This window comes from Musa acuminata, chromosome BXJ1-4 (genome assembly GCF_036884655.1).
Source record: "Musa acuminata AAA Group cultivar baxijiao chromosome BXJ1-4, Cavendish_Baxijiao_AAA, whole genome shotgun sequence".
NCBI lineage: Eukaryota > Viridiplantae > Streptophyta > Magnoliopsida > Zingiberales > Musaceae > Musa > Musa acuminata.
This window is the reverse complement of record NC_088330.1, coordinates 41317270-41344691: the sequence shown is the minus strand read 5'-3', so window position 1 is coordinate 41344691 and position 27422 is coordinate 41317270. Positions and strand designations below refer to the sequence as shown.

The 27422-nt window shown below is 43.9% G+C and overlaps 5 protein-coding genes across 6 annotated transcripts; 1 reads left to right on the top strand and 4 right to left on the bottom strand.

The window, feature by feature from the left end:
• Nucleotides 1-1671: 1671 nt before the first annotated feature.
• Nucleotides 1672-11161, bottom strand: LOC135671084 (uncharacterized). The gene is made up of 7 exons (XM_065179012.1): nt 7706-11161; nt 7503-7604; nt 7047-7161; nt 6510-6625; nt 5575-5757; nt 2740-2882; nt 1672-1987 (listed from the first exon to the last, which is right to left on the bottom strand). Exons 1-7 carry the CDS (start codon nt 7828-7830, stop codon nt 1806-1808), a joined length of 966 nt encoding a protein of 321 aa, XP_065035084.1. The 5' UTR covers nt 7831-11161; the 3' UTR covers nt 1672-1805.
• A 142-nt stretch (nt 11162-11303) lies between these two features.
• On the bottom strand, nt 11304-12846 carry LOC135671078 (protein HAIKU1-like). 2 transcript variants are annotated; one of them, XM_065178994.1, is made up of 2 exons: nt 11624-12846; nt 11304-11545 (listed from the first exon to the last, which is right to left on the bottom strand). In XM_065178994.1, the coding sequence occupies exon 1, from the start codon at nt 12649-12651 to the stop codon at nt 11668-11670; it is 984 nt and encodes a 327-aa protein (XP_065035066.1). In that variant the 5' UTR covers nt 12652-12846; the 3' UTR covers nt 11304-11545; nt 11624-11667. The 2 variants fall into 2 exon arrangements, with proteins under 2 accessions (XP_065035066.1, XP_065035072.1); XM_065179000.1 differs by having other exon boundaries at nt 11304-11533.
• Nucleotides 12847-15073: 2227 nt separating this feature from the next.
• On the bottom strand, nt 15074-15995 carry LOC135671076 (putative gamma-glutamylcyclotransferase At3g02910). The gene has a single exon (XM_065178987.1). The coding sequence runs from the start codon at nt 15810-15812 to the stop codon at nt 15276-15278; it is 537 nt and encodes a 178-aa protein (XP_065035059.1). The 5' UTR covers nt 15813-15995; the 3' UTR covers nt 15074-15275.
• Nucleotides 15996-16613: 618 nt separating this feature from the next.
• Nucleotides 16614-18322, bottom strand: LOC135671071 (uncharacterized). The gene has a single exon (XM_065178977.1). It carries the CDS (start codon nt 18053-18055, stop codon nt 17324-17326), a length of 732 nt encoding a protein of 243 aa, XP_065035049.1. The 5' UTR covers nt 18056-18322; the 3' UTR covers nt 16614-17323.
• A 2539-nt stretch (nt 18323-20861) lies between these two features.
• Nucleotides 20862-22481, top strand: LOC103982588 (protein RGF1 INDUCIBLE TRANSCRIPTION FACTOR 1). Its single transcript, XM_009399557.2, has 4 exons — nt 20862-21107; nt 21209-21409; nt 21511-21726; nt 21830-22481. Exons 1-4 carry the CDS (start codon nt 21039-21041, stop codon nt 22094-22096), a joined length of 753 nt encoding a protein of 250 aa, XP_009397832.2. The 5' UTR covers nt 20862-21038; the 3' UTR covers nt 22097-22481.
• The last annotated feature ends 4941 nt before the right edge of the window (nt 22482-27422 follow it).

The window sequence follows — 27422 nt, the reverse complement described above, 5'->3', positions numbered from 1 at the left end:
TTTGCATATGAATCGACCGATTCATCGGCGAGTTCTGTGGTGCGCAGTCGAGTGAACTTATTACCTAAATACATCTCGTCGGAGTAAACCGCATGTCGAATGGAACCATTTCGGAAGCGACGACGACATGGACATCCTATGAATATTCGCGACGCCGGAACTTTGCGGTGCTGTTTCTTGTGATCTGCGATAACGACGAAAGGGATAGACTCGAGAAATCTGAACTTTAGGGGCTGAGAAGATTTTTAGGTCGTACGACGACGACGACGACGACGACGACGGAGCTTGCAATGATTCCGAGTATGACTTTGATGTGGTAGTGTTTTATTTTTGGTTTATTCTTGTATAATATTTTTTTCTTGTCGACCATCGCCTCCGTGGATTACATCTTTACCCTCGTCCATCATCCTGAGATTCGATCCTTTCATCATCGATGAATTCACATTATCAAATCTCAATATCATTGGTTTCTAAAAAACGAGATTATGTCTCCTTGTCAACTATCATCTCCGTCATGATCGTTGAGGTTCTGTGATCCTTACCTCTGTCCATGGATTACATCTTCACCGTCATCCATCATCATGAGATTCGATCTTTTCATCAATGGATTCATATTATCAAATCTCAATATCATTAGTTTCTAAAAACCAAGTTTACCTCTTCTCGTCGACCATCGCCTCCGTCATGGTCGTTGAGGCTACGTTATCGTTGCCTCTGTCTATGGATTACGTCTTTACCCTCATTCATCATCATTGAGATTCGATCCTTTGATCGCATGGATTCTTATTATCAATTCTCAATATCATCGGTTTCCATCGAGCTGATAGAACGACACGAGACGAACTCAGAGGAAAAGTACTACATGAGGTTGGCTACAATGGGGCAGTGGCATCATGCACTTTGCCTCCTGCATAATTGGGGTACCTATTCCGTACCAATGGCAAGAATGAGTGGCAATATGCACATTTTTTGTCCTCTTGGAAACCATTTTGATTTGATCTTATCCGAACCGAGGTGATGTAATCCTGTACTATTATTCACCTTCCCATCAATCACCGAGCGGGACTCCAAAATAAGGAAGAAGACAAATCTCTGCTTCAGACAAAAGAAAAGAGTGGGACGCATAGAGGAGGATGGTACAAGTTTAGGCTTATGTGTCGTGTACCTAATGGACTTTCATGTTTAGGTGCTCAAACACGGCTGGGATGAACTCACAAGTTTTCGATATACGGTTACGATAAATCGTCAAAATCTTTTATATATTAAAAATATATATTAGATGACATTTCAAATTCTCAGTATGACTCTCAATTTTTGATAAGTAAATATGATATATTAATCAATAAGATGAATGTAAGTATGCCTTTTATTTTATTATTTGAATTATGATAGACAACACTATCCTGATGTGGAATACCCTCCCATCTTCCTTCATGAGTTGTATTTCCTTTCAGAATATTTCAGCTGCATCGATTTTTCGGGTTTTTCCATTATCTCCATTTTCCAGCTTAAAAAAAAATTTCAGATGCTGTTGGTAACATAGTATTTAGAATCAAGAAGATATGATTCGAACAAAAAAGTTGTGAGAAACTGAATGCAGTCTCATACTAAGAACAAACTTGCTGGAAAACGTTCTCTCATTTTATCACAATGTTCCATCAGAAAGGAAAATGGAAAAGGATTGCATGTCGATATATAGATTGTACTTCGTTTCTGAAAACAAGGGTGAAGCAACTATAGATGTTGGTTACATATACACGACCAATAACAGAGTTCTCGCAAGTAGCATGTCATAGGCCTGCTGCCTACCCACTAAGAGTCACAGACACAATGCTTGAAAGCTTAAATTTCTTGGCTTTCTTGGAGTTCATCTGCTGGAAAATGACCTCTGTACTTGGCTTGACCGCAATTTCCTTGCATTCCAATGAAGAAGCACCTTCGCCTCGATAATCACGGGGGAAATATAGAACCTGGAGCCTCGATCTACCTGCATTTGCATTGTGATAGTAACTTGAGATAATATTAAGTACAACACTCGTGCTTTGATTCAAAGAATATGTGAATTATCTGGAACCCCTTCGTATAGTCCGAACAAGGATTAAGTCCACCAACGGTTAAGATACTAAAAACATGCTCTATGCATATGATACTCTGTTAACAAACTGTGAAACTTAAAGATGGTCTTAATTCACATCATGATATTGCCGACTGCAAACATCGCTACGAATTTTAACAGGGACTGATGCTCCAAGGACACTGATAATGGATGCACGATGCATATAACATGTTGATAATATCTTTTAAGCTTATCCAGAGTCATGGGTGGTATGCAAATGAATCTTGTATGCTATGATACCACGGGGGAACCATGCATTATCTTGGATTTAATCAGGACTTAAAGCTAAGGGAAACATACTGCAAAAACGACATGATAAACATTTTTTAGAATGTCAGGAGTATATATGAAATGTTTGGTTTGAGTTATGCAAGATAAACATAATCGTGTACTTTTGCAAGTTCCTAATCTTCTGATTATAAATGTGTCAGTTCAATTAGTTTCACTATCATTGTAGCATGACATGGGTACACCGGCAGGATAATACTGCATGTATTTGTATTCCCTTGTTGCTGACAGTTAATCAATTTAACTTCTAGATGCGGTCATCATTACTGCCAAATGTATTATATTGGTTATCGAAACATTTATGAAAAAAAGAAATAAGATGATCTAGAAATTACCTAAACCCAACATAGATGGCTTTTGGACGATGAATTGACCAACTTTTGACCTCTTCACATTTCTCAAAGCTTGCATGTCATTTTTGTTTCCCTTAAACTCGACGAACTCACCAAGAATATTTCTGTCACCTCGAAGTTCTAAGCTGCAAAATATTTTGTGTATAGAACAGTAGTTTTTCCCTTCAAACAAAATGTTGATACATATCGCAAGAGATAAACAAAGCATTTGCCACTTAGAAAGAACCATTAAATAACGATTTAGAAGAGTCATATCTGTAAAATGGAAACAGTAAAAATAGCCAAGCCAACAGAGACTGTAAAATGCAGTATTAAATTACAGAATCTTTTATATCAAGCTAATTATTGTACATAATAGGACAATTATGTTGTGGATAAAGCAAACAATCAAATATATGAAACTTTGATCGATTAACTTGCCTGAACAATAGATGCTCTTCAATTAAATAATACATTTTAGCGTCAAGGGTCCAGGCCCCATGACGTGAACTATTTTCAAAATCTCTTATGCTATCAACTTTTTTCTATAACAATGAGTCATAAGTGTTAGGATCAAGGGTCGGCACTAAGAGGGGAGGTGAATTAGTGCAGCGGATAAAATCACGTCGTCTTCAAAAACGTTTCGTTTCGATAAAACCGGTTTCGTAAAGTCTTCGTACGATTAAAACCGATCTTGGAAGATGTTTACGTGAAAGCGTATATAGACGTAGTTAAAGCACAGTAAGGAGGAGAGGCAGTTTGTTATAAAAGAAAGTTACTCAAAGTAAATGCAAACCGAGTTTTAGAGTGGTTTGATCAACGTGGCCTACATCCACTTTCGGCTTCCTCTTCCGATGAGGTCACCGGCGTCCACTAGAGGTCTTCCTTCAATAGGCGAAGACCAACCACCTTTTTACACCCCTCTTCTCCTTTTACCGGGTTTAGGAGACAACCCTTACAAGCACTCACACTCCTATCTTACAGAATTCTAAACTTAGAGTGGAGGAGGGAATTTCTAAAGAGATTACAGCAACGTTTCTTCACTTTTAAACTCTCTATGCTTGTTTCTTTTAACCAGGGATGAGAGGGGTATTTATAGACTTCAAGTTGATTCAAACTTAGAGCCTAAAAACATCTTATCCTCGGTTTCCCGGGCACGGGCGGTACCACCGCCTAGACAGGTGATACCACCGCCTGACACAGTCTCGAAGATTGTGCCACGATGGTGCACTTCTTGGGGCATTGTTTGGGCCTCTCATTGGGCCTAACACAGTCCTTATATGAGCCTAGCTGGCCCTTAATTGGGTTAGCCCAAATCCAAACCCAATTACGTGCTAACTACGATTCCTAAGACATTTGCTAAGCTAAATAAGTCCCTATGTCTTGGTTTCTTCCAGCGAGCTTCCAGCAATCTTTCGACGATCTCTCGACAATGTTCCGGCGGACTCCCGACAAGCTCCTGGACTTCACGACGATCTTCTTGGTGAGTTCCGACGAGCTCTCTGGCAAGTTCCGAGACTTCTCGACCGGTTCCACCAGAACTTCCGACGAACGTCCGGACTTCCGACGAACGTCCGGACTTCCGACGAACTCTCGAACTCCCAACGAAGTCGCGTCCTTGACTTCGGGACTTCATTTTGCTTCGTGCCTTGCTATCGTAGTTAATTCTGCACATGTAAAAACATACTTCGATCTAGACAATTAATACTAAGCATTAATCATGTTGTCTGGCATGTCATTGGTCCTTCGACGCTTCGTCTGATTCTTCGACGCATCGTCCTCTCTTGCGGCCTATTGCCCAATCGGCCAGTTGACTCCGCAACTCCGATATCCTTGGCGCAATATCCACTCTTCTTGGCCCGATGCCCGAATCCATGGCCTGAAGCCTTCTGTCGATACGTCAACCGATCCACCAGCTCGACGTCCAATCTTCTGACATGTTTTCCCCCGGCACAACATGATTCTTCTTGCTTTAATTGTCTCATCCTAATCAAAGCATCCTGCGTCACTCAAAACGCAGATTAAATTATAAACACTTATCAATTTGTTTCATTATCAAAATCCGAGATTCAATAATAAGATCCCAGGTATGTTTTAATACTATTTATTGAAAATATTATTTTCCCTCACTGAGGTTCTACACTTCAATTTTTGTTTGGTTCTATCAAGAATGGAGGCTCAGTTTCAGCAGTTTCGATAGGATCTACAAGTCCAAGTTTTGGGGTTTTACATTGCATTTAGAATTCCAAAACCTACACCACATTGTGCTCTTTAATTTGTCTTTTAAACATGTAACATGTTGAATCAACTGCACAAGTAAAATAGTAACATAATGTAGAATGTGCAAGAGATGCCATAAACTGAGCTGTACTGAGGTGGATTTGAGGTTCACACATCAGGTTTTCTTTGATTCTAAAACCTAGGCCTCTTAAAAACTTTGCACTATTTGAAAAAAGAAGTTACTTTTTCTTGCGGAGGTTTTTTTCCATTGAAGTAAAGAGGTTCAAGAGCCACCTCATCAACTATATATTTAACCAGTGGAAAACTCATTGACCCATACAAACTCTTTCTGTTTGACTCAATGAATTACTAATTGTTCAATTACTGTGGCGGATTTCACATATTTTCTAGACCTTTCTCTTATGCTCATTGCATCTTCTTTGAGCTAAATCTCTTGAACCCAATTAATCCACTTTTCTACTTTCTCTTTTACACCTTCTAGAAAATAACGCATGACCATCATTTTGGCAAGCCTCTATAAAACAAAATTAGCATTGAAGCATTTCTTTCACACAAATAAACATAACAATAATAATAAAATATGTTACGAGAATGTACCGATCCCACATTGGTGATGTACTCAGGATAAAATGAAGTTTCTCACAGAATCCATCTTGCATGTCGCTCTTGCCAACTGCTCCCTTGATCCAATTGGACAATCCACTTCGTGGTTTTGGCTTGAGCTCTCTCCATTTATCAAAAGAAACCACCTCTAGTTGGGAAGAAATAGAATAGGCGGGCCTAAAAAATGATATGAGTTGTGCATAAAATGAGATAAAGCAGAATGTGTGACATACATAAACTCAATATGCATGTTTCCAATCTTACTTTTACTATTAAGACACAAAAGCATACACAATTGCAACCCATCGAAACTTAAGCAGCAAATTCCATAATACAAACATTTAAAAAAATAAAGGAAATATATAAGTGACCAGCAATGATCCTATTAGCTTACTATGCCTTTCATATACAATATGTCCATGTTGTACTAATTCAACACAATACCAATAGCAGCAACATTGGAATCACATTCTTTCTTCACTCTCTTTCTAGACAAGGACTAAAAATTGCAAGCAACATCTATGTCAAAGATTGCAGAACCTTACATAAAACATATGAAAAAAAAAATCTCCACAAGTATAGGGACCAAAGAATAGATGCTGTGGAATGTCACAGAATTATATACTCAGATATTCCTAACAAGTTTTAACTGATTGGAGAAAACAAATTTCAGAAATCCAATAGTTGATTCCACCAGCTTTTAAAAGCAAATTGTTTTACCTTGGATAATCAGACTCCAGCCAATCTAGGCGTTGTATATATGTAGTTTATGCTAGATTGTGACTCAAAATCAACATATATCAGTAATTTGGTCATGTAAGAGAACCATAAAAAACAAATCCACAATATAGGCTACATACTGTAATTGAAGAATGATACACATATTGTAGTAAAGCTGTCTCAATAAATTGACTCATTCTAAACCACACCTGCAATTTGGATGTGGAAGTATGACTTGGCCAATTACATGTCCTTTGGGCAAAGGGACCCCTCTTTGTTCCAAGTATGATTCAATAACTGCTACTTGTTTGCTAACTTCAAGGACCTGAAAAATAAAGTTGCTGATCCATCAAAAGGGAGAACAAAGGTGTAATAAAAAATTGTAATTTAATATAAACTGTATAGAATGTCTTCAAATTAGCACCAAGAAGAAAGCCCATTTAGCTGTCGAGCACATATGACTGGAAAGATACAATTTTAGTACAAGAACACTGTTTAAGAAGAAAGCAAAATCACAAATCATAAAAGGATAGGTATGGATATATGTGATTATTCTTTAGTTTATATTTTAATAAACAGATTATAAACTTATCAAATACAAATACAAGCACTTATATTTTGTTCAGATCAGTTTATACTCAGCATAAGTTTATAAAAACCTAAAGTCTAATTTAGATAGTAAAGAAACATACAAAGCCTCGAGTTTTGATCAAGTGATAGTGAAGACACCAGAAAGGATGTCTTACCGGATCCGGATGGGACTGAGGCCTGTGCTTCTTGTCACTGGTACAGACCCAGTTCTCATTTCCACCAATCTCCACAAAACCAGAGAAGTTCCGAACTGCCACCACCATGACTTCCCTGACATCATAGATTCCCATTATTTCTCCACCCCTTGTTAGAAGGATCCAAATCCAATATTTCTCGAGGTTATAAAAAAGCAAAAAGAGCAGAATTTCTAGTGAGAATAACTTGTGATTAATAAAAGATATATTGGCCATTGAATGTCATAAACATCATGAAGAACAACTGCTTTGAACGCTAAGAACGCCAACTGTGGATTATATAGCGCACCCAAAAAATCAAGAACTTGTTGTTGTAAGCAAAAAAATAGTGGTAAATAGATTTTATAACCAATAAAAGAAAGGAAGATTTCGTTTTGAATTGTTTTTCCAAGGCAAAGCGATCGATCAAGAACAGACCTCTTCGTAACAAGAACGACATCTATGTGCTGTCGAACACCGGCATCGGCGTCGGGAATCCGAAGCCCGACGAACGCCTTGCCGCCGTAGAGCTTCTCCAATCTGCAACGCGAACAACACGGGGAGCAAAAAGGATCAGGTTCGAGCGACCTGGATCGCGGGGGGATCAGGGTCTCGAAGGATACGGAAGGGATCCGGCATACCTGGCGGCGACGGCGAAGCTAGCGTCAGAATCGGAGCTGTCGATGTCCGGGAAGGCATCGGCGCGGTGGAAGATTCGGCGGAGGATCTTGAACAGGATCAGTCCGCAGAGGATCACCACCCACATGGAGACGCGATCGCCGGCGACTCGAATCGAATCGAATCAAAGGGTTGCGAGATGGGCGAGCGACTGGGAAGATCGTTTGGTGGAACGTGCCTCCTCCTCTTCCTTTAGCGCCTTCAGTTTCCTTCCTATCACACCAGCGAAATTGCATATATACTCCTCCAAACCCATCTATATGCGTACAAAACCCCCTATTCAGTTTCATATTTGCAAATACATCCTTGCCATAACTTCCAAATCGCCAATTTGTGCAAAGAGTTTAACGGCGGTTAGTTGACCGTGTGTCGACCGTCATGTTACGGTACCAAAAGCTCCTTATGATCTCTCTCTCTCTCTCTCTCGCTGAGCATATAGAGCGGGAAGATGATGGAATCGAGAAAGCAAGAAGACTCCGACAGCGAGAAGCCTTAAGAACTAAGCATGCGGAGCGGCAAAATTTAGGGGTCTGTACACGAATATCCCAAACTCTGACTCACTGCATCACAACACAAAGCGTACACCATCACACCACCTTACTCTGTTCCATCGAACAATATCCGAGGCACGGACATCTTCTTCTTTGCTCCTTGAGATCCTCCTATTCACACGGCCCACATATAAACAAGTCTTGCAGAGACATCACAAACCAAATTTTCCTTTGGAAATGAGAAAACCCTGAAAGACGAAGATGGAGGAGGAGTACCTATGAAGTCAACACTTATCACAGCAACTGCAAAAAAGTATCATACCTATTGTGTTCCCCAACATTACTACCACAGCAACAATAACCTCTAAAGGTCCCGACGAGTTGTCTCGGCTACGAGGATCTTTTCCAAAGGTTCTTTGTGGCGAGTAAAGACATCAATCGAACAACATCGTTCTACACACAGGTTTAAGGATGGGAACATTTTCTTTACAATACAGACAAAAACAAAAACTAGTATAACCATCGATTCAGCTTGGTAAGACTAATCCACTCATCTCTTCAAAATCTCGACCTCGAGATCGAGTTTTATGCATATGAATGTGAGCGTGTATACATAAAGAATGAAAGGTAAACATCAACATTTTCAAGAGGTAGGTAATCCTTAACAAGAAAAAAAAGCATTATTATCTGTCAATATTTGCGACTACTGCCTGCCTAATTCAGTAAACTACCTGTAAATTTAGATAGATCCAAATGTAGAAGCAAAATATCGTGCAACAGTGATAATTTTACAATGTAAGCATTTAGGAATTTATTCATAAGCTTTATTTTGTATCGTGCAACGATGTCCAAGGTTCAATAAGATGCGAACCCACCTCCATATGACCGATTGACTTTTGTGTCAACAAGAGGCCACTTCCATTGTTTGCACAATCTGAACAATTTTATGACTAATTGACAACAAGAACTAGAAAGGTGGATAGCAAGTAACTCATACCGACTAAAAATCTGGTAGTTTATAATCCTCGCAAACAGATAAAAAAATCTTGCTGCTTTACAAAGTAACTCTCACCCCTTTATTGGAAGTTTATGACCAAAACAACTATTCATCTATGGCACTTTTTATCAAATAAAGGGAGGTAAGCCTCCAGGGAGAGTTGATGGTTCAATTGGACCTGAATTAAGAACAACTTGAATGAATAAAATCAACGGATTGTTTTGACAGTGCTGGACATACCAGTAAAGGTGAAGATCTTTTTGTAAACGACACATGGAAGAAAAACACTAGTGGTAATCATAGTGATAATATAGTTTTAACTGATGCTGACTAACTATTTCACACCAAAGGTTAAATAAATACCTTTGGTGTGAAATACGTTAACTAGATAGACCTACTTGCCAAATAAGTTAACTAGTACATGGCTTTAGCTGTCTAGCTCAGAATGCACCCAATATATACTAATTTTGTCAGGCAATTATATCCGATGCAACTTATTCATGATTCTAAACATGTTACTACTGGGACATCATAATCTCCCTGGCTACAGGATTGTTTATTTTGTTAAAAATCCAACATATATAATCCAAATCCATTATGGCACATATTAGACAACATAAAGGCCCATAGAGATACTTCAATACCAATTTCTAAAAGTTAAATGATAACACAATAACATAAGTAGTTTAAACATCTAACCACATATCATGATAATAACCAGTTATTGGTAGTCCCATCAAAATCTTATACAAGAACCTGATCCAACATCTACCTTCACTTTGGAACTTAATTATGATATTACAGGCTCCCTTCTTCAAACTCTTGCATGCAACCTACCTCAAGACCTACTCAAAAAATCAAACTAGCTGATGTATCACAATCACTCCACTCAAAAGCTCCACATCCTCGTCACACACATAGCTTAAAATCAATCCTTGAAGGAGGATCGTTAAAAGACAATAAAGAAAACGAGAGTAATAAATTAACTTGGATGACATAAATTCTAAGAGTGCAATCTTGACATGGGCCAATGTATGCAACCTTACTCTTGCAAACAGAGAGGTTGTTACCACGACTCAAACTCTGGCACCTCGACCACGAAGCAACAATCTTACCACGATATCAAGGCCCATTGTCTTATATTATTCAACAATAACGGTCATGCAGCCATATGTTTGCATAGTAATCAGCTGCCGCGGTTCCGCAAGTGAAGGAGAGGTCTAGGTCAGACATTAAGCAAAGAGATAAATGATTGTTTTCCTTCAGACTAAACTGTTACTGAAGATCATAAAACATGTGGGCAAGAAATCCAAACTTTCTCATTTATTGCATGTCTCAGGCTTATGTCAATATTTTTGCAAACAAAAGTCTAGTCATCTAATTCTATTAGGAATATTAAAAACATGTCAATAAACTACTTCCAGGTCAAAAGTGATGGTTTGAAGTTGACTAAATATTGTGGTCACTTGGCATGCAAGTTAGCCAATAAACCAGGCTGAATCTTAATTGATCGTAAGTTAAAAGGACAAATTGTTGTAATGCCGTAGGTGAATGAAATCAACTTAAATGCAATGCATAATCTTTTAGAAGGCAAGATATCAGATAAATTTATAGATGAAATTTAGATGGAAACAGCACTTTTCATCCTCAAATCATTAGAAGTTAGGCAATTGCAACTCGGACAATCAGTCATAGATGATATATTGCACATAAAAACTATAAGCTACAATAAGAATGTTACCTCGAATGCAAAGAAAAATTTAGTATTTATTCTACTGTAGGTGCAGTAGAAACCAATGTAAGACAATGTCTCTGGTTACACAATAATATTTTGCATCAAACAAGGCACTCAAGAAAAACAATATCATGCATACCGAAAAGTAAACAGTATGTTTCATGTCAAGATATTGCAACAGATCAGCATGACACAGATTCCTTTTCTTGGCCATGTCATTGAAGAACAAAAAGCACAAGATAAGCAAGTGTTTATTATTTTCTCTTAGCATCAATACCAGTAATGCAGAAAAGAAAAGCTGAGTCCGTACTCAATAATCAATGCGACGCCGAGAATCATAAACTCAAACACTAGCATTTAGCAATGCAAATGAAATCAATAGATTCAGAATTAGAATTAAATACAAACATTTAGCAGGGAACAACTAACTAAAAAGAAATTAAAATAGACTAGACTTCACCTGCCTCATTTCTCGTTACACTTCCATCATCTTGAACTCCCAGTACTCTGTACTGCATACAGCTTTAAGGTAATTTCCAGAACCAAAGTGGCATCGTCTTCTTGAACACTTGCGTGGTGACTTTGGTCAGACCAATACATAGATATTAAAATTGCTACACTTTGCAACACTTTTGATACAGGAGAAAGTCTTTGCTACCTTGTAAGAAAAGGTGGTGGAGGAACACCGGTCACACTTGGGAGCTACAACATATCCCTCCATCTGGGGCTCAGAATGGGTAAAAATCCAGAGGGCGATTGAGGGAACCAGAGCCCGGGAGAGGGTGGTGGATGCGGACCAGGAACTGGTCCAGCCCCCAGGATCCCAGATTGAGACAATGGTGAGAGAGCAAAGTTGGGGGTCAGCGGCGGAGGGTACTGGAACCCGGGTGAAAGCAGCGGATAAGGAGATCTCGGCGAGAGGATGTTCAAGAACGTGCTGGGAGAAGGCAGGGCCGATGCTGACGGGGAAGGAGGAGGAGGCATAAAGCTCGAATTCGCGACTGCCCTCGGGGATGGCAAGGGGATCGGGGGGCGCGGAGAGGGAAGCAGTCCCGGGGACGGAAGGGGCGGCAGGTGCTGCTGTGGCTGGGGATGGGGTTGGCGGGACGTGTCGGAGCTGAGGAGAGAGCTCTCAAGATAGCGCATGTAGGCGGAGACGGGCGAGTCAGCCCACGCAGGGCCGGCGGCAGCGGCGGAGGGCAAGCGGCGCGGGAAGGAAGAAGGGTCAACCGCGGCGGGGGGCAGGTTAGGGTTAGGGTTTTGGTACGGGATGGGGGGAGGGTAGCGGGGAGGAGGGCGGGAGGCGGCGAGCGGAGGGGGAGGCGGCCGGGCGATGGGGGCGAGCGGCGGGGGACGGATCTTCTGGAGGCGGGTGCTGGAGGGCCTCGGCTGCGGCGGGCGCGGCCGGGGAGGGGGAGGGGCGGGGCTGTTGTCGCGGGAGGGGGTGCCGGTGAGCTGCTGGACGATGCTGCGGAAGTCGTTCTTGCTGATATTGTACACCTGCGGCTGCGGCGGCGGTGGCTGCTGCTGCTGCTGCTGAGGAAGAGGAGGAGGAGGATGCTGTGGCTTTGGGTTGGAATAGTAGGTTGGCTGGTGGAGAGGGCTCTTGCGGATGTTCTTACCCAGCTTGTTGACTCCCAGATGTTGTTGTTGGTGATGATGGTGGTGGTTCCTCGAGTGATCCATTACTCTCTGTCTCTCTCTCTCTCTCTCTCTCTCTCTCTCTCTCTCTCTCCTTGGATTCGATCTGCCTACGACGACGACAGGAAGAGAGGAGGGGGAGGACGAGTCATGATCGAGTCGTCGGAGCAGGAAGAGGGGAGAAGGGGGGATTTGATGTGGGAAGGGAAGGGGATTTCTGTGTGTGTGTCGATTGATTGACTTGGAGGAGAGTTCTAGGGGAGGTCGGGCGTGGTCACGTGACCGGGAAGGGTTTTTCTTATTATTTTTTGTTTTTATTTATTTTTATAAAATAAATACTAGATTTGAATATTTCCGACTAAGTTAATTGATATAATTTTTCGTACATTTAATATTATCACTTAAATCTATTGTAAATTTATGATTAGATCCCGTAAGATTACATATTGGTCATGTATCGGTCTCGTGTGCCACAAAAACCGGCGCATGTGTGACAAAAATCCGGTTAGAATCGGAAATGTACGAAATCGACAAGATATTTGACCGGAAGAGTTAAAAGTCATATTTAGAAGATCATTTGTTAGCTACGTGAGTCTTTTTTAAATAGTGGTCATGCTAAGTATCGTATCACGTTAAATTTAGGATTAATTATATATTTTATTATGTAATTATTTATCTTTAATATCTCGATTTTTATAAATGTTTAATCTTATTTTGCTTATGTCGTTGATTCTATTTATGAAAATATCGTAGAGTTTATCACTAACTAGATATTGACTCGAAGTTAAATATTTAACTTTTATAAATATAAAAATCTTAAAGTATAGAAATCAAAATATTAAAAAATAACTAATTATATGACTCTAAATCTACCATTCTATCCCCCCCCCCCAAAACGAAAGGTTAAATGATGGTTCAGTTCGAACTAAAATCTAATCAGTCTAATGAATTACTAGTTTCAAATCGAACTAAAATCAATCCCAAATGATTTAGTTTATATTTCTTCTCGAAATTGTCAGCTCCAGAACTGACAATTCTAGTTTCGGCTCAAATCATCCATCCTATAATTTTATGAATTATTTTTATATTTAAAAAAATTAATAAAATTTTAATTGTTTAAACCAAAACTATCGATTCTGATTACGATTATAAAGCTAGCCTTTATTGATTTAGTTATGGTTTCGATTTTGAAAACCTAAAACCATCGATATCGATTTGGGGTCGAAACCAATATCATAATTAGGGTTAGAAAAGTGTTACCTCATGTGTAAAAAAGATATGATCTTGTAAAAAATAGACCGTCCATTTCGATGCTCCGTGGTTTCATTGGTTTAGCCTTATCAATTTGTCTGTCCATCAACATAAGCTCCTATACAAAACAGCCCCTTCCAACTCTTTAAGTTAGAGGTTATCCTATAAAACAAGAAGAGTAAAGAGGCGGAGAGATAGGAGTGCATATATGCAATAGAATTGACGGCATGGCTCGAGGGAAGCGTCAAGAAAGCACCAAAGAAGAAACGCGATCGAGATCCATTTAGTTTACATCATCATGAAGAGAGAGCGGGTGGGGAAACGAAGGGTGTAAGGGCCCATGAGGCCCGCCCAGCCCATGGCTATCACTACGGTGGGCTGAGTTGATTTGGAAGGACAGCATGCTCAGAGTCGACGGTGTCGTCGTCATTACTTCCGAGTCATGGAAGATAGATCAGGAGTCCCACCTTCAGCCTTCAACACCACTTCGACTCCTGGAAGACAGATCCACCAGTTTCTACTTCCGGCTTCAACCTAATCGAATCGTTCCCACCGTCACCAACTACGTTATCCTGTAGAGGCAAAGCATCTCCACTCAGCCGTCTCTAGGCTCCAAAGCCACACCAACCCCCATCTCCGCCACAGCAAATCTGCCTAAAGGAGTGGACACGGTGGTCGCTTCCATTACCTTCGTCGTACGCTTCTCTTCGCCGCCAATGTATTGGCATCTCTAAACGCAGCGGAAGATGTCACCCTCTTGACTTTTCTTCTCCGAATTCCTTGCTTTCGGTGACACCTGTGTCCTACGACGAACGTTACAAGAGAGCAGCATATCAAATTGCCAACTTTGTCCACGTCTTCCCGTTCGTCCAAAAAAGGTGTCGTCCACACGAAGAACAAGAGGAAGCAAATTGAGAATTTGCTTCAAACCTTCCTCTCCACCGTCACTCGATGATTTCATGACCTGACGCATCATTCTGAATCCCAATTTGGAGGGTAGACCATAGATTCCAACCGCAGCACGTCGCCTCACATATCTTTTCTTGAATGTTGATGAGTTCTTTTGAGCTGTTCATGGCATTGCAGGTTTGAGGCGAGGCAGCCAAGCTTCTCGTTTCGTGCACTCTTCCTACTAATTGATATCGGAACGTATCAGCGTCTCTCTGCGCGCGCGCACACACACATGATGGCAATTGATATCGGAACGAGCATAAGATTTCAGCTGAATATGACCATTCCATGTGAGCAATCCCAATTCATCAAGCCCAACTACAGTGGCGACACAGCAAGCCAAATTGCTTGCTCTGGTGAAATCTAAGAGGGCTTATTACAGAGATGTTAGAGGAAGGAGAAAGAGAGAAACCCGACGCAAACGAAGAGCAGAGGAGAGGAGGAGATTGGCATCCGGTTACGTACTATTAAGTCTGGGGCGAGGCCAAGAAGATGCGGATCTGGTCGAGGAAGGTGATGTCCTGCGGGCGATCCGCGCGCTTCACGTACCCCTTGGCCTCCTTCTCCGAGTACACCTTGTACCCCGTCTCCTCGTTCCACCTCCACAGCTCCCCCGCGTAGCTCCGGTGGGCGTAGTAGGCCTCCGCGTCCACCTCCGCCGCCTCCTGGCCGCCGTCGCCACCGACGACGACGACGGAGATGGGGAGGCGCTCGTAGTGGCCCTTGCGGGTGCCCTCGAGCTCGTCCATGCGGGCGAGGGCGCGGGGGGAGATGGCGTACAGCTCGCCGGACACGCGCTCGCCGGCGCCGGGGAGGTTGAGGAGGAAAGGGACGCGGTAGGGCCCGCAGACGAGGGGGAGGCGGCCGGCGGTGCGGGCGGCGCCCACGAAGGCGGCGTCCCCGGTTCGGACCATGTCCTGGAGGAGGCCGTGGTTGGAGAAGCCGCGCTTGAGCGTGCCGTACGTGAACACCAGCCGCCCTTCCATCATCCCCTCCGCCCCCATCGATCGATCGATAAAGTCAACGTACGGAAATCCCACAATTCCTCGGTCCCTTTCCCTCGCTGTCTGCTGACAATTCGATCCCCCTCTTCTCCCACCTCTGTCCCTCTTTTATCAGGGTTTCATGGAGAAAGGAGGAAGGAATTTGGCCCCTTGGTTGCCCTCTATACAAAGTATGGCTATAAAATGTGGCTCTCTCTCTCTCTCTCTCTCTCGTCTTCTTCTTTAGGAATGCAGGGGATTGGTGGCTCAGGAAACCGCAGGTGGGGCCCATTTATACAGCGGATCGTTTGGGTTGGTTTGTTGGTCCATTGATTGGATCTCTGCCGTCGGTTCTTTGCTCCGGATTGGAAGAGGGGGCTGTCTTCGACTTAACTCAATGGTTCCCGGTTTTCAGGGGCCCGCACCCAAGGATTTGAGGGGGTTGATCGGGTATGGAAACAAAGGGAGTGGAAGAACTGTAGATGTTGTTCGTGTACCGACATAACTGGGAATCTTGACTGAATCATCCGAGACATCGATGCTGGGTGACGTGGGACTGGTAGAGGAATCCAACGTTTCCACGTTGAATCACAAAGAAATGGCAGTTCGGATGAGCATTTGCCTCATCTCTAATGCGATGGCTATGGGCTGGGCCTTTTTCGTGTCCATGGAGATGACCGGCTAAGAAACGAACTCAACAAGGGTAATGGGTATTCTGTCACAGTCTCGTTGACTTGGAATCAGTCCGTTTGATACATAAAAAAAGTCAAGCCTGGACAGAATCTGCACTACAAGTATATGGATGTAACTAAAAGTATTGCATGGTTTGAACAACTGGAAATTTACATTAGTTACTGTCGAACACGGAAATCCATAAGCAACATTCCACGGAAAATAGACAACATGACCTACTTTTACCGATGGTTCGGTAGCAATATTTCCATCTCCAAATGAAAGAATAAACGAGACCCCTCTCCTCTCTTTTCATTCCGTCGTTAACAATAATTCTCAGCGCCCTTCCCGAGCTCGGGCCGTTTGAAACTTCGTGCCTGCGGAGACGCTCCCTGTTTGGCACAGACCGGAAGCAGAGCATGGCAGCAATGGCGGTTCTCGACGTGGCAGGACCGTGTCAGTTGTCGCCATCGTGGTTGCCAACGACCACAGCCCAATCGTCGCGCCTCGTTCGATGGGACGAACGTGAGAGGCGACGACGTCGTCACGTGCACCAACGGACGCATCCTGCACGTGCGATCCCTAAAGAAGGGCCTCCGTTGGCACTTTCCCCTAAGAAACCCAAACTATTTACACTATCCCGATCCCCCTCCTCAGTGCGGTTGATAACCGTCTGATGGACATCCCACGGACCTGATTATTATCTCATTTATCCGTGCTAATTAATTGATTATATTTACAAAACGCAAAAATATGAGACGGCGGTGACAATAGTAATAATGATTAGCCGACAATTATCAAGAGGCTAAAAGGAATCTCCTTATACGCACCTCTTTTCTCTAAGTCGAGGGTGGTCATTCTCACCCCCGCCACAACGGTGACCGCTCTTGAACTACCCTCATCGTCGACTTCTGGCGTCGGAATACCTTCATCGGGCTCGGGAAGTGCCACCTCCGAGACCCCTTCCCCCTCCCCACCTTGCGGCCGCCACTCGCATCCGGCGAGCGCCCCGCGGCCACCGACCTCGACCTGTACAGCTTCGCCCCCGCCGTCTCCGCGGATGCCCTCCTTCCCAGGGCCCACGAGAACGGCCAGAACGTAGCCCACCCTTTGCCGCCTCCAGACGGAGGAGACGGTTGCGCGACGTTGCCGACTTCGGAAGCGGTGGAAGCCACCGATCTCGTCCTGAGCAGCTGGAACCCCACCGATCGGGACCGCCGGAAGGCCGGTTCGCTATCCATCAGCCGCGATACTGGACCCACCACTCCGATCCCAACGCCCCCACGCTCTTCTCCGCCTCCTCCTACTCCTCCGGATCTGGCGAGATCGGCGGAGGAAAGGGACGACGAGGAGGACGACGAGGAGTAGGAGGGGAAACAACCGCAAGGGCGGACGTTGGCGCAGTCCGGGCAGAGACGGAGGAGACGATCGCGGAGGCAGGAGGGGCAGACTCCGTAAAGGGGCTGCACGTGCTGTTTCCGGCACTTCCACCCTTCCTCGTCATCCCCCGTCGCCGCCGCCGCCGCTTCTGCGACTTCCTTCTCCCACCATGGAACCGCCTCCTCCGCCGTCGATCCTCGGTCGCCCCTCATTCTCCGCCGTCCGCTCTTCTCGTCTTTGTATCAACAAAGCGAGACAGAGAGGGCGCGAAGATTTCGGCTTTCACTCGAATCCGCCCTCTCCCGAAACTCGCCAAATCCTTCCTTTATAGGCCACGGAAGTAACCGAGTCGAGCCGGCACCGGTTCACCGAACCGGGATGGGGCCCGTCACCGCATGAACCGGCGGGCCGGCTCTCCGCTCTCCAAACGCCATTATCGGCATCCATATTTACGGCTGATGCCACGACTCCCCCTCGTTCCGTCCCATAACTACAGGTACTATAACGACAAGGATGGATCGGCCATGTTTCTTTAATCCATGGAGTAGGTGGTCACACAACTACCACTTGCGAGCACAATGTCGCCAGTTTCAACACTTAATGGTGCCCCAGTCAATCAAACACTGCTACAGGCATAAAGATACACAACGTCCTTATCTGTTCATTTCAAAGGAAAGCCGACCTCAAGAACGCCGTCCGTCGTCGGTCGTCGTCGCTGATAATGTTCCTAAGCAACTCATTCAAGTCCGCTGGCGCCAGCATTAGATCCTACTGCTCCGCAAGCCTTCCTTTCTCTGCGCTTTTTTGGATCCAATGGGACGAGCGCAGATGGCAAATCTCGAAAGCAGAGATTTGATACGACAGGCGTTGACATAGTGGGCGGTAATATGGCAGCAAAGATGATCGCCGTGTCGGCGGCCTTTCTTTATGCAACAGTCGAGTGGCTAACTCACTGAGTCAGACCAGGTGGACCTGGCTGCGTCCACGAGTCATCAGAAGAATAAGAAACGAGTTGGGCGCCGTTACCGCTAGGTTTTTTACCCTATTGTTACTGCCATTGCACGAGAAGAAACGGTGTGTTCTGACATGGATAACATGTGCTCTGAAACTTCCACTGCTTGATGCAGGTCTTGGGTGGGGGGGGGGATCGCAGCAGCTGTGTCGAGCACTCGGGGACTTGTCAGGCTGGGTGGATATGGACACATATGTGCAGCCATCTCTTCCGAGAGCAGGTTCTAAGTGGAGTTATTCTTGCCACACAATTGACGGTACTGCCTAGAAAAAGCTGGATCTCCGTGGGGTTTCTCTTGCCACGAACATGGAAGAGAGGCAGAGCAGGTTTGAGCCGAGCATCAGACCTGTGACAAGCCCATCATTTCTTCACTGGCTAATGATTCGATCATGTGGGCCGGATGGAGCCCTGACGCCAATGAGTCAATCAATTGCTCGAACACCTGGGGGACAAACGCTCTCAGCTCAAGATCTGTCTTGTGGAATCCAAACTCTCACCCGATCGGCAGTTAAACGTCAAAGTCGTCTCTTGAATCTAAATGGCTGAAGAGGATGTCGCATCCAAGCTATTAATTCAGGTACGAAGGGGGGAGAATTATGTAGCAGTAGTCATTCGTCTTCTTCTTCTTCTTCTTCTCTAAGAGATTGTTCATGGAGCGAAAACAGTGGCCAATGTTCTATTCCACATGGCATGCCGGTTCCTGTGGAAGAAATATGAAGGAAGCTTCCTCTTTGAATGAGATCAGACTTGCACAGGCGAGGTAGGCGAGGGTTTGAAGTTTGACCCAGAGCATGCCCTTCGTCAACGGAGAAACCATCATGATTTCGTTCTTGATGACGCTAAGCTCCGATGATCGTTCGTAGGCAAAGCGAAGAGAGAGACTATTTGGGATCGGCATAGCTTTATGAAACGGGAAAGCAACGCATTCCGATCGCAAGCCAAAAGGGCACATCTCCACCGCGTCGTCAACGCAGGCACATCTCCGTGGATGGAACGCCGTTCCGTCCCGGCAAGATCCATGTCGTGCCATAAGTCGGGGTGGCGAGCACTAACGCTAGGATGCCATCCGACGAGGGCTGACGTGTAGGCAATCCAGCACCACGTCACAGCCCAACACATCCACGTCGGCATCCATTGGACTGACATGGGACTCGGATGCAATCATAGCCGTCGGTCTCCGCTTAATCGACTTAACTATGGTTGATTTAAGAGATGCTAACGAAAGAAGTGTCGACATGAAGAAATCAGTACATAGCTGATCTTTGTAACTCGAATTAGCATAAGTGTGCATCAGACATCCACTCGACATGATTGGAAGATGACACTTTGATTCTTCTTCTCAGTCCCATTCCAGTTTTGCCAATGCACTACAACAAAAGAAATTGTGCCACCTGCTAGTGGCCTAATAATTTTTCCTTGTTCTTCCTTGCATATCATAGATAAAGGCAAAGCATATTCCTGCATTTAGTGTGCTTTACACAGCACCTGGGATCATCTTCCACTCGTGAGAGAGAGAGAGAGGGAGTGATCCACCAACATCTACCACACCACACAGAGACCCATCTCCTACTTGACTTGACCCACCCTCACATCTTCCAATGCACAAGACATAGCTCACCTTTATGAATGCAATCTCTCCAACTTGCATAGGAACTTTTATCATGACATTTGGGTTCCAATCTTAATTGCTTAATGACACCTACCAAAGAATAGTGTGCTGTCGTAAGATGCTTGTCAGCATGAGGAGAAGAAAGTCCACATTGGAGGCATCCAAATTGTGGATCATGGCATGAAATTGCCCTCCTCAAAGGACAACGCATTATATTGAACAGATATTTATGGTACAATGTTTAGTACGTTTGACCAACGCCAATACTGTAATTTGGTTTAGGAGAAATAGTGGAGAAAAATATATGTAGAAAAGACATGCATGAGAGTGATGGGGAGAAGAAAGAAGCGAGGCTTCCTTGCAACCAACGCATCTTAGCCCTTCTCCATCCTCATCCTCCCACTATACCCCCTTTCTCTCTCTCTCTCTCTCACTCTTTCTCAAGTCTACAAAGACGACTTTTCTACCTGTCTCGGTTCCCTGCAGAGACCTCTGCTCCCTCGTCTCCTCTCTTGCCATAAGCTATTTGATTCCCACACCAAGAATTAGCAGACGGAAAGGGGGGAGTTTTCCGATGATCCAGGTGGCGATCGATCGAGAATCTCCGTTCAAAGAGCTTGACAGCAAGAACAGAGGAATCATGGTGAGATTTTTGTCTTGTATTCTGAAAGATGTGGCTTTTTCTCGTTTCCTTCTGCTGGTTTTGTGTTTCCGTGAGGGGTCTGATACTACGGACTGGAACAGGGAGCGGGAGGGAAGGAGGAGGAGGAGGAGGAGCAGTGGCCGCCGTGGCTGCGCCCGCTGCTGTCGACGAGCTTTTTCGTGCAATGCAAGCGGCACGCTGACGCCCACAAGAGCGAGTGCAATATGTACTGTCTCGATTGCATGAACGGCGCCCTCTGCTCCCTCTGCCTCGCGCGTCACAGCGACCATCGCTCCATCCAGGTCCGTTTGCATCCCCCAGAATCCTATCCATGTTCATCCCGCAAGGGACGGAATCGTTGCGAGGATGATGAGATATGGTTTTCTGCTGGCATTGGTTTCAGATACGACGGTCGTCCTACCACGACGTGATCCGAGTCTCGGAGATCCAGAAGGTGTTGGACATCACCGGCGTGCAGACCTACATTATCAACAGCGCCCGCGTCGTCTTCCTCAACGAGCGCCCCCAGCAGAGGCCCGGCAAGGGCGTCACCAACATCTGCGAGGTCTGCGAGCGGAGCCTCGTGGACTCCTTCCGCTTCTGCTCCCTCGGCTGCAAGGTTTCCCCCTCCCTATCACCTTCTTCCGCACCACCACTATCAAAATCCAATCTTTCCGCTAATTTCTCCTCTAACCAATTGTTCGATGAAATCCCCATTTCAGATTGCGGGCGCCGCCTCTGACTACAACAGGAAGAAAAAGAACCATCCCCAGAAGAAGAAGAACAAGAAGAAGACGAAGCAGTCAACCGCGGCTTCCGACTCAGACGCCTCCGACACCAGCACGAGCCGCGGCAGCGTGAAGAGCAACGCCACACAGAGCTTCACCCCATCGACGCCGCCGCCGACCGCCGCCAGCTTCCGCAGCGCCAAGAGAAGGAAGGGCATCCCCCACCGAGCCCCCTTCGGAAGCATAATGCTGGAATTCTAAGCCCCCCCCCACCTCGCATCACTATTACCGAGGCTTCGTACCATGTATTAAACAACAGTAGTATGTACTCCGCAGAAGCTTCCATCAATCTCTTCTCCACAGCAAGCGCCAGAACACCATCCGCGGCACTCAGTGCTTCTTCATGTGGAGGCCGGTGCCGGTAAACACACGAGCAATCGGAGCAGAGCTGATGGAGAAGACCTGTGATCTGAATAAGCTTTGAAGGTATAGTTGTAGTGTTTGTTGAGATTTTGTGATAGAAAGGTTTGTAGACTCTGTAGTAACTGTGAATATGTAAAGCTTGGTGAATCCACAAGGAGAGATGCATGCCTGCAAACCACAGGAACCTGTGGGAATAAAAGAATTCATCTCGCTCGTTCCTATCTTTGCGTGATTCGTGATTCCGAATGCACCGTGTTTGTTCGTGTGAATGATTCCTCTTGCAGCAGTGTTTCCTCGCTCATCATATCGAAACGACGGAGGAACGAAGAGGAAAGATGCAGAGGGCATATGGGTCGAATTTGGGGATTGCGGTACCCAATGACCAATGAAACCGGCTCTCGCGGTGGCACCCACGCGGGTCCCGCCACGGGCGGCTGCCGCGTTCATGTGGTCCGCGAGTGTGAAGGAAGCGTAAGCGAGGCCGTCTACGTGGCGACCTCCCATTGGCAACTAGACGTCGTGCACCATGCCGCCTCCGTCAGGTGGGTTTGGCGTTTGGACGACGGTCAGACGTTGGACCACATGTCGGCAGACTTTTAACCACTGGGACCCATGTGATCCTTGCTCTCCGTCCGATTAATTCTGTACGGTCGTGATTTGATGGTGTAAAGATCTTTTCCGCGTTCGTGCGCGTCGGATTCATCGGTCTTCCCCTGCAAAGTAAGAGTTCTCCGAGAGACGATGGATCCCGTAGTTTAGTTTGCAGTGATATTTGCTGCTTCGCCTTCGAACTCGCGACTCGTTTCCACCGCCCGAAGCCACCCTGCCACGCGGTTGCGCATAACTGGATCCGAACGTGGTTTGCTGTTTCGTGCGGCACGCCGCCGCCATCCTCTTAGAGTCCTCGACCGCCACGCGGCGCTGACGTACTATTTCGTTACCCACTTCTGCACCCTCTTCACGGGCCGAGATAGTGACCCCAACCAGAGAGAGTGGGTCCCACACGTCACAGATGCGTGATCCGATGTGTGCGGTACAATAACCCGGGGGGAGGAGTGCAGATGGAGACGAAGAGTGGCGCCCACCGTGGCATCTCCTCCACAGACTTGCACTCAACTTTAAACCGCGCGACCTCTCTCGTCTTTACGTCTCACTTGGGCTCTTTGGATCACACCACACCACCGGTAGCCTAAAAAGCAGCCACCGAGGGATTCGTGGTAAGCGTGGAAGGAGGCCCCCATCCTCGATTGCTCATTCATTACATTCAAGTATTTCCCTTCTTCTTCACGTCATTTGGCCGCTAACCCTCTTAAATGAAACCAGTAAGACATCATCGATCGCCATAACCATAACCCATCTGCTCCACAAGCAGTGCACTGCTGCACCCCATCTCGATCGTCACCAATTAGGTCGGCGTCCATCGCTCTCCAATCATGGTTAGGTCTGCGATTAAGATGGTAAATATTGGCTTTGTCATATATGCTTCAGCTTGGCCTCTCCTTTGTGGGCGAACGGTGGTAGGACAAAGGTTGGCGAGCTGCTTTCGTCTCTTGTTTGCTTTGACAAAAGAGGACGGGTGAGGTGTTTTCAGCACCAAATCGACTGTGGAAGTGACATGGTATTTCGTTTAGGCTGCAATGGAAGACCGCCACTTTGCACCGGCGACTGCATCAAAGTCTATCAGAATTGCCCGTCTTCTCTTCCTTTCAGACCATCAGTGAACCAGTACTGATGGGTCATCTTCTCTTCCTCCGGAAGCATGCATGGTTCAAGTTCCGGGCGAGACATGCCCAATTATGAGGTTGGTTGATGTGCACATCAAGATAACCTGCTGGTGTCTCCCATCTTAATCGCCTGCTGATGCTGATAGCATTGTCATGGATATCAGCTAGCTTTCGGCAGAGGATAGAGACATAGGAAGATAATTATCTACCAGTGTTTGTCTTTATCTCTCACTTCTAAATTATATGGACCAGATTGATCTCTGAATTAGATACGGAACAGTGACTAATCCACTCTTCAAGCTGCTGATTGGTTCATATGGCATGTAAAAATTAAGTTGTTTACATTGTTTTCATCAAGCATGCACAAAGACGATTCTTTGGCAGCTTCTTGCAGTAATTGCAGAGAGAGAGAGAGAGAGAGAGCTTCCAAGCAAAATCCTGTGATGTTTGTACGTGAAGCAATGTGAAGATACATATGCTACTCACAGGTAGAAACAGTCATTGGGCAACATTAATGAACTACAGGGAATAACACTACGTTGACATTTTAAAAGGTAGGTTTAGATGACATCTACAGGCGTTGACTTGCAACCCTAACCCTGCCAATGAGAATGAATCGCGATGAATGGTGATCGTTGTCAAAGACTTTTTGAATTGAGAAATAAATTTAGGAACATGATAGCTGTTGGTTTTTGTGCATTTGATTATTTCGATGTTATTCTACACATTTATCTTCTCGATGAACGTTGTCAAATTTGTTTAGCTTGCTCACATTTTCTAAGTACAAATTAACTTTGTGTTTCTCATGCGTTTAATTACTCTCACAATTGTTATGCATTTATATTACGATCTAATTTTAAGTGTTTGTAATGCATTCCCAATTGAAGTCGGTATAATTGGCTCTGCCTCACCTTTCCTTTCTAGTTGGCCCATGCTACTATTTAACGAGCTCTGACACACCCCCTGGACGGGATGGTTTAATTGTTGAATAATGTTTTTGATTATTATGTTAGATTATGTGATCCTATTTAATTATATAAGATATATTATAATTTTAATCATATGGATTATGTGATAAATTTTCTAATCATTTATTCTAGATCCTCTAAAAGAAATACTATATATTTATTCGCATCTCTTATATTTCATCATTTATAGTGGTCCTATGAATAATAATAATAATAATAATAAAGAGAGTCTAGTTTATCTTCTATATCGATTCTTTTGCTTCCTTTGGCTCCAACTAAGTTGTATTTATGTATCCAAAGAAAAATATTTTAAATAACATCGAAATGTATACATTATACATTTCATATATCGTTATTTGATTTTAGAATGTGATATTATAGTTTTTTGATATAATAGAAATATAATTATAACTTTTATACTTATATATTCGACATGTGAAGGAGTGTCAATAATTAAGAGATGATTCCATCGAATGATCTTCGAAGAATTACGCTTACCTGACAATGCCCTCAAGTTAGGATGAGTACATAATACAATGGCCTATATGAGCTAAATGTTATATGACAAATAATTTAACAAGCATAACTAGTTTTTCTTTATGTAATCATATGTTAGCCGTTACTCTATTGAGCAACTTCATGTGATTTTTCTGAAACATTGGACATTAATTATATTTGAATCATCTGTCAAATCTTCAAATGTTACAATCGATTGTTTTTTGTTGGTCTTGCACCTCACTTAATATTGGCTAGCAAGATGATAAAGAATATAATATTAACTAATTATCTTCTAGTATGTAATCATCACGTGATATCGAAAGGAGGAAGAGAAGACAATGGTCATCCCCTCCTCTAGTGGTTACCCATGTGGATGATTGTCCAAATCAAGTAATCGTAAGCTTCCTTCTTATCTTTTATATCCAGAAAGACTATCGTAAATTTCATTCTTATGCTTTATTATCGAAAAAATAGTATTAAGTTTTCTTATCGTCATTTATGACAAGGAATTAAATGCTCATCGACAAATTTATCTTTCTTGAGAAAAGAAAAAAAAAAAAAAGACTCACGTCGACACTCAAAGACATCGAAGGGATTGTATCATGAAACCTCTCTCGACCTTAGTTTTTGTGCATGTGACATCACGAGAGCTCTGATAGAAGATAAGATTTCCCCAACTATATGAGGAAATCTCTCTATTCTGTTGAGGGAAATCCTTTATTCTGTTGACGAAAATCATCTCTCTTAATCTGTATAAATAAGCTAAAGTTATTTCAATAAAGCTTCTTTATTTCTTCTTCAATAAAGCTTCTACAGTAATTGTTCTTATCTTCTATTATTTTCTTCATGGTATCAGAGCAATGAGAAAAGCGAAGTTTCGCTCTTGCCTTTGGCTAGCGACAAATGTCACTGCAGCCACATTCCTAAGAGGCTCCACAGCCAATCCTCATCTTCTTCATCGCAGTAGCCTTCGCTGTCTTTGCTGATTTGCCAACAGTCGGTGGACTTAAGGAGAACGAAGGGCAGACTTAAGGAGAACGAAGGGAATGCCTGTGCCCTCATAGCAATAGCAATCGCAACAATAGCAGCGATCTGCTTTTGCCCTACTCACGAAGCCTCTGACTCGTAAATCATTATTTACATCGATCTAAGATTGGTATCCTTGACAAGAGCACCATCTTGCGGGGGCATGATAGAAGATAAGATTTTCCCAACTATATGAGGAAATCTCTTTATTCTGTTGAAGAAAATCCTTTATTCTGTTGAGGAAAATCATCTCTCTTAATCTGTATAAATAAGCTAAAGTTATTTCAATAAAGCTTCTACAATAATTGTTCTTATCTTCTATTATTTTCTTCAAGCTCGACGTTTCTATCTCAGACATATCTTAAACGTTCTCATGCACATGGGTCTAGACCACATTAGGTTGACTAATATGTCAACGATATTTTTCTCTAACATTTTTTGTTCTAGAATGAGGGTCTAATATTATAGAAGGCACATGAGTTAGGAAAACTCAACCAGCATGATTAGAAATCTGCCACAATGGGGACACAAAGGCTAATTGTGCCCGAGGTATGTGAGTTGAGAAAACCTAACCTACATGATAAAAAATCTGTGATTGTGGAGGTGCAAGGTCAAATATGTCTGAGGCATATGAGTCGAGAAAACTCAACCCGTATAAAAAAAATCGACAACAATGGAGGCACAATACAAAATGTCTCGAGGCATGCAAGTTAGGAATACCCAACTCGCATGATAAGAGATCCCACTATGATAGTTACGCAAGGCCAAATATCTCTGAGGTGCAATAGTCGAGAAAACTTTATCTACGTCCGCCATGACTGAAGTGCAAGGCCAAATGAGCTCGACCCATGTGAGTTAAAAAAACTCAACCCATTTAATAAGAAATTTGCCATGGTGAAGGTGTAAGGCCCAATGTGCCCAACACATGTTAGTTGGGAAAATTCGATT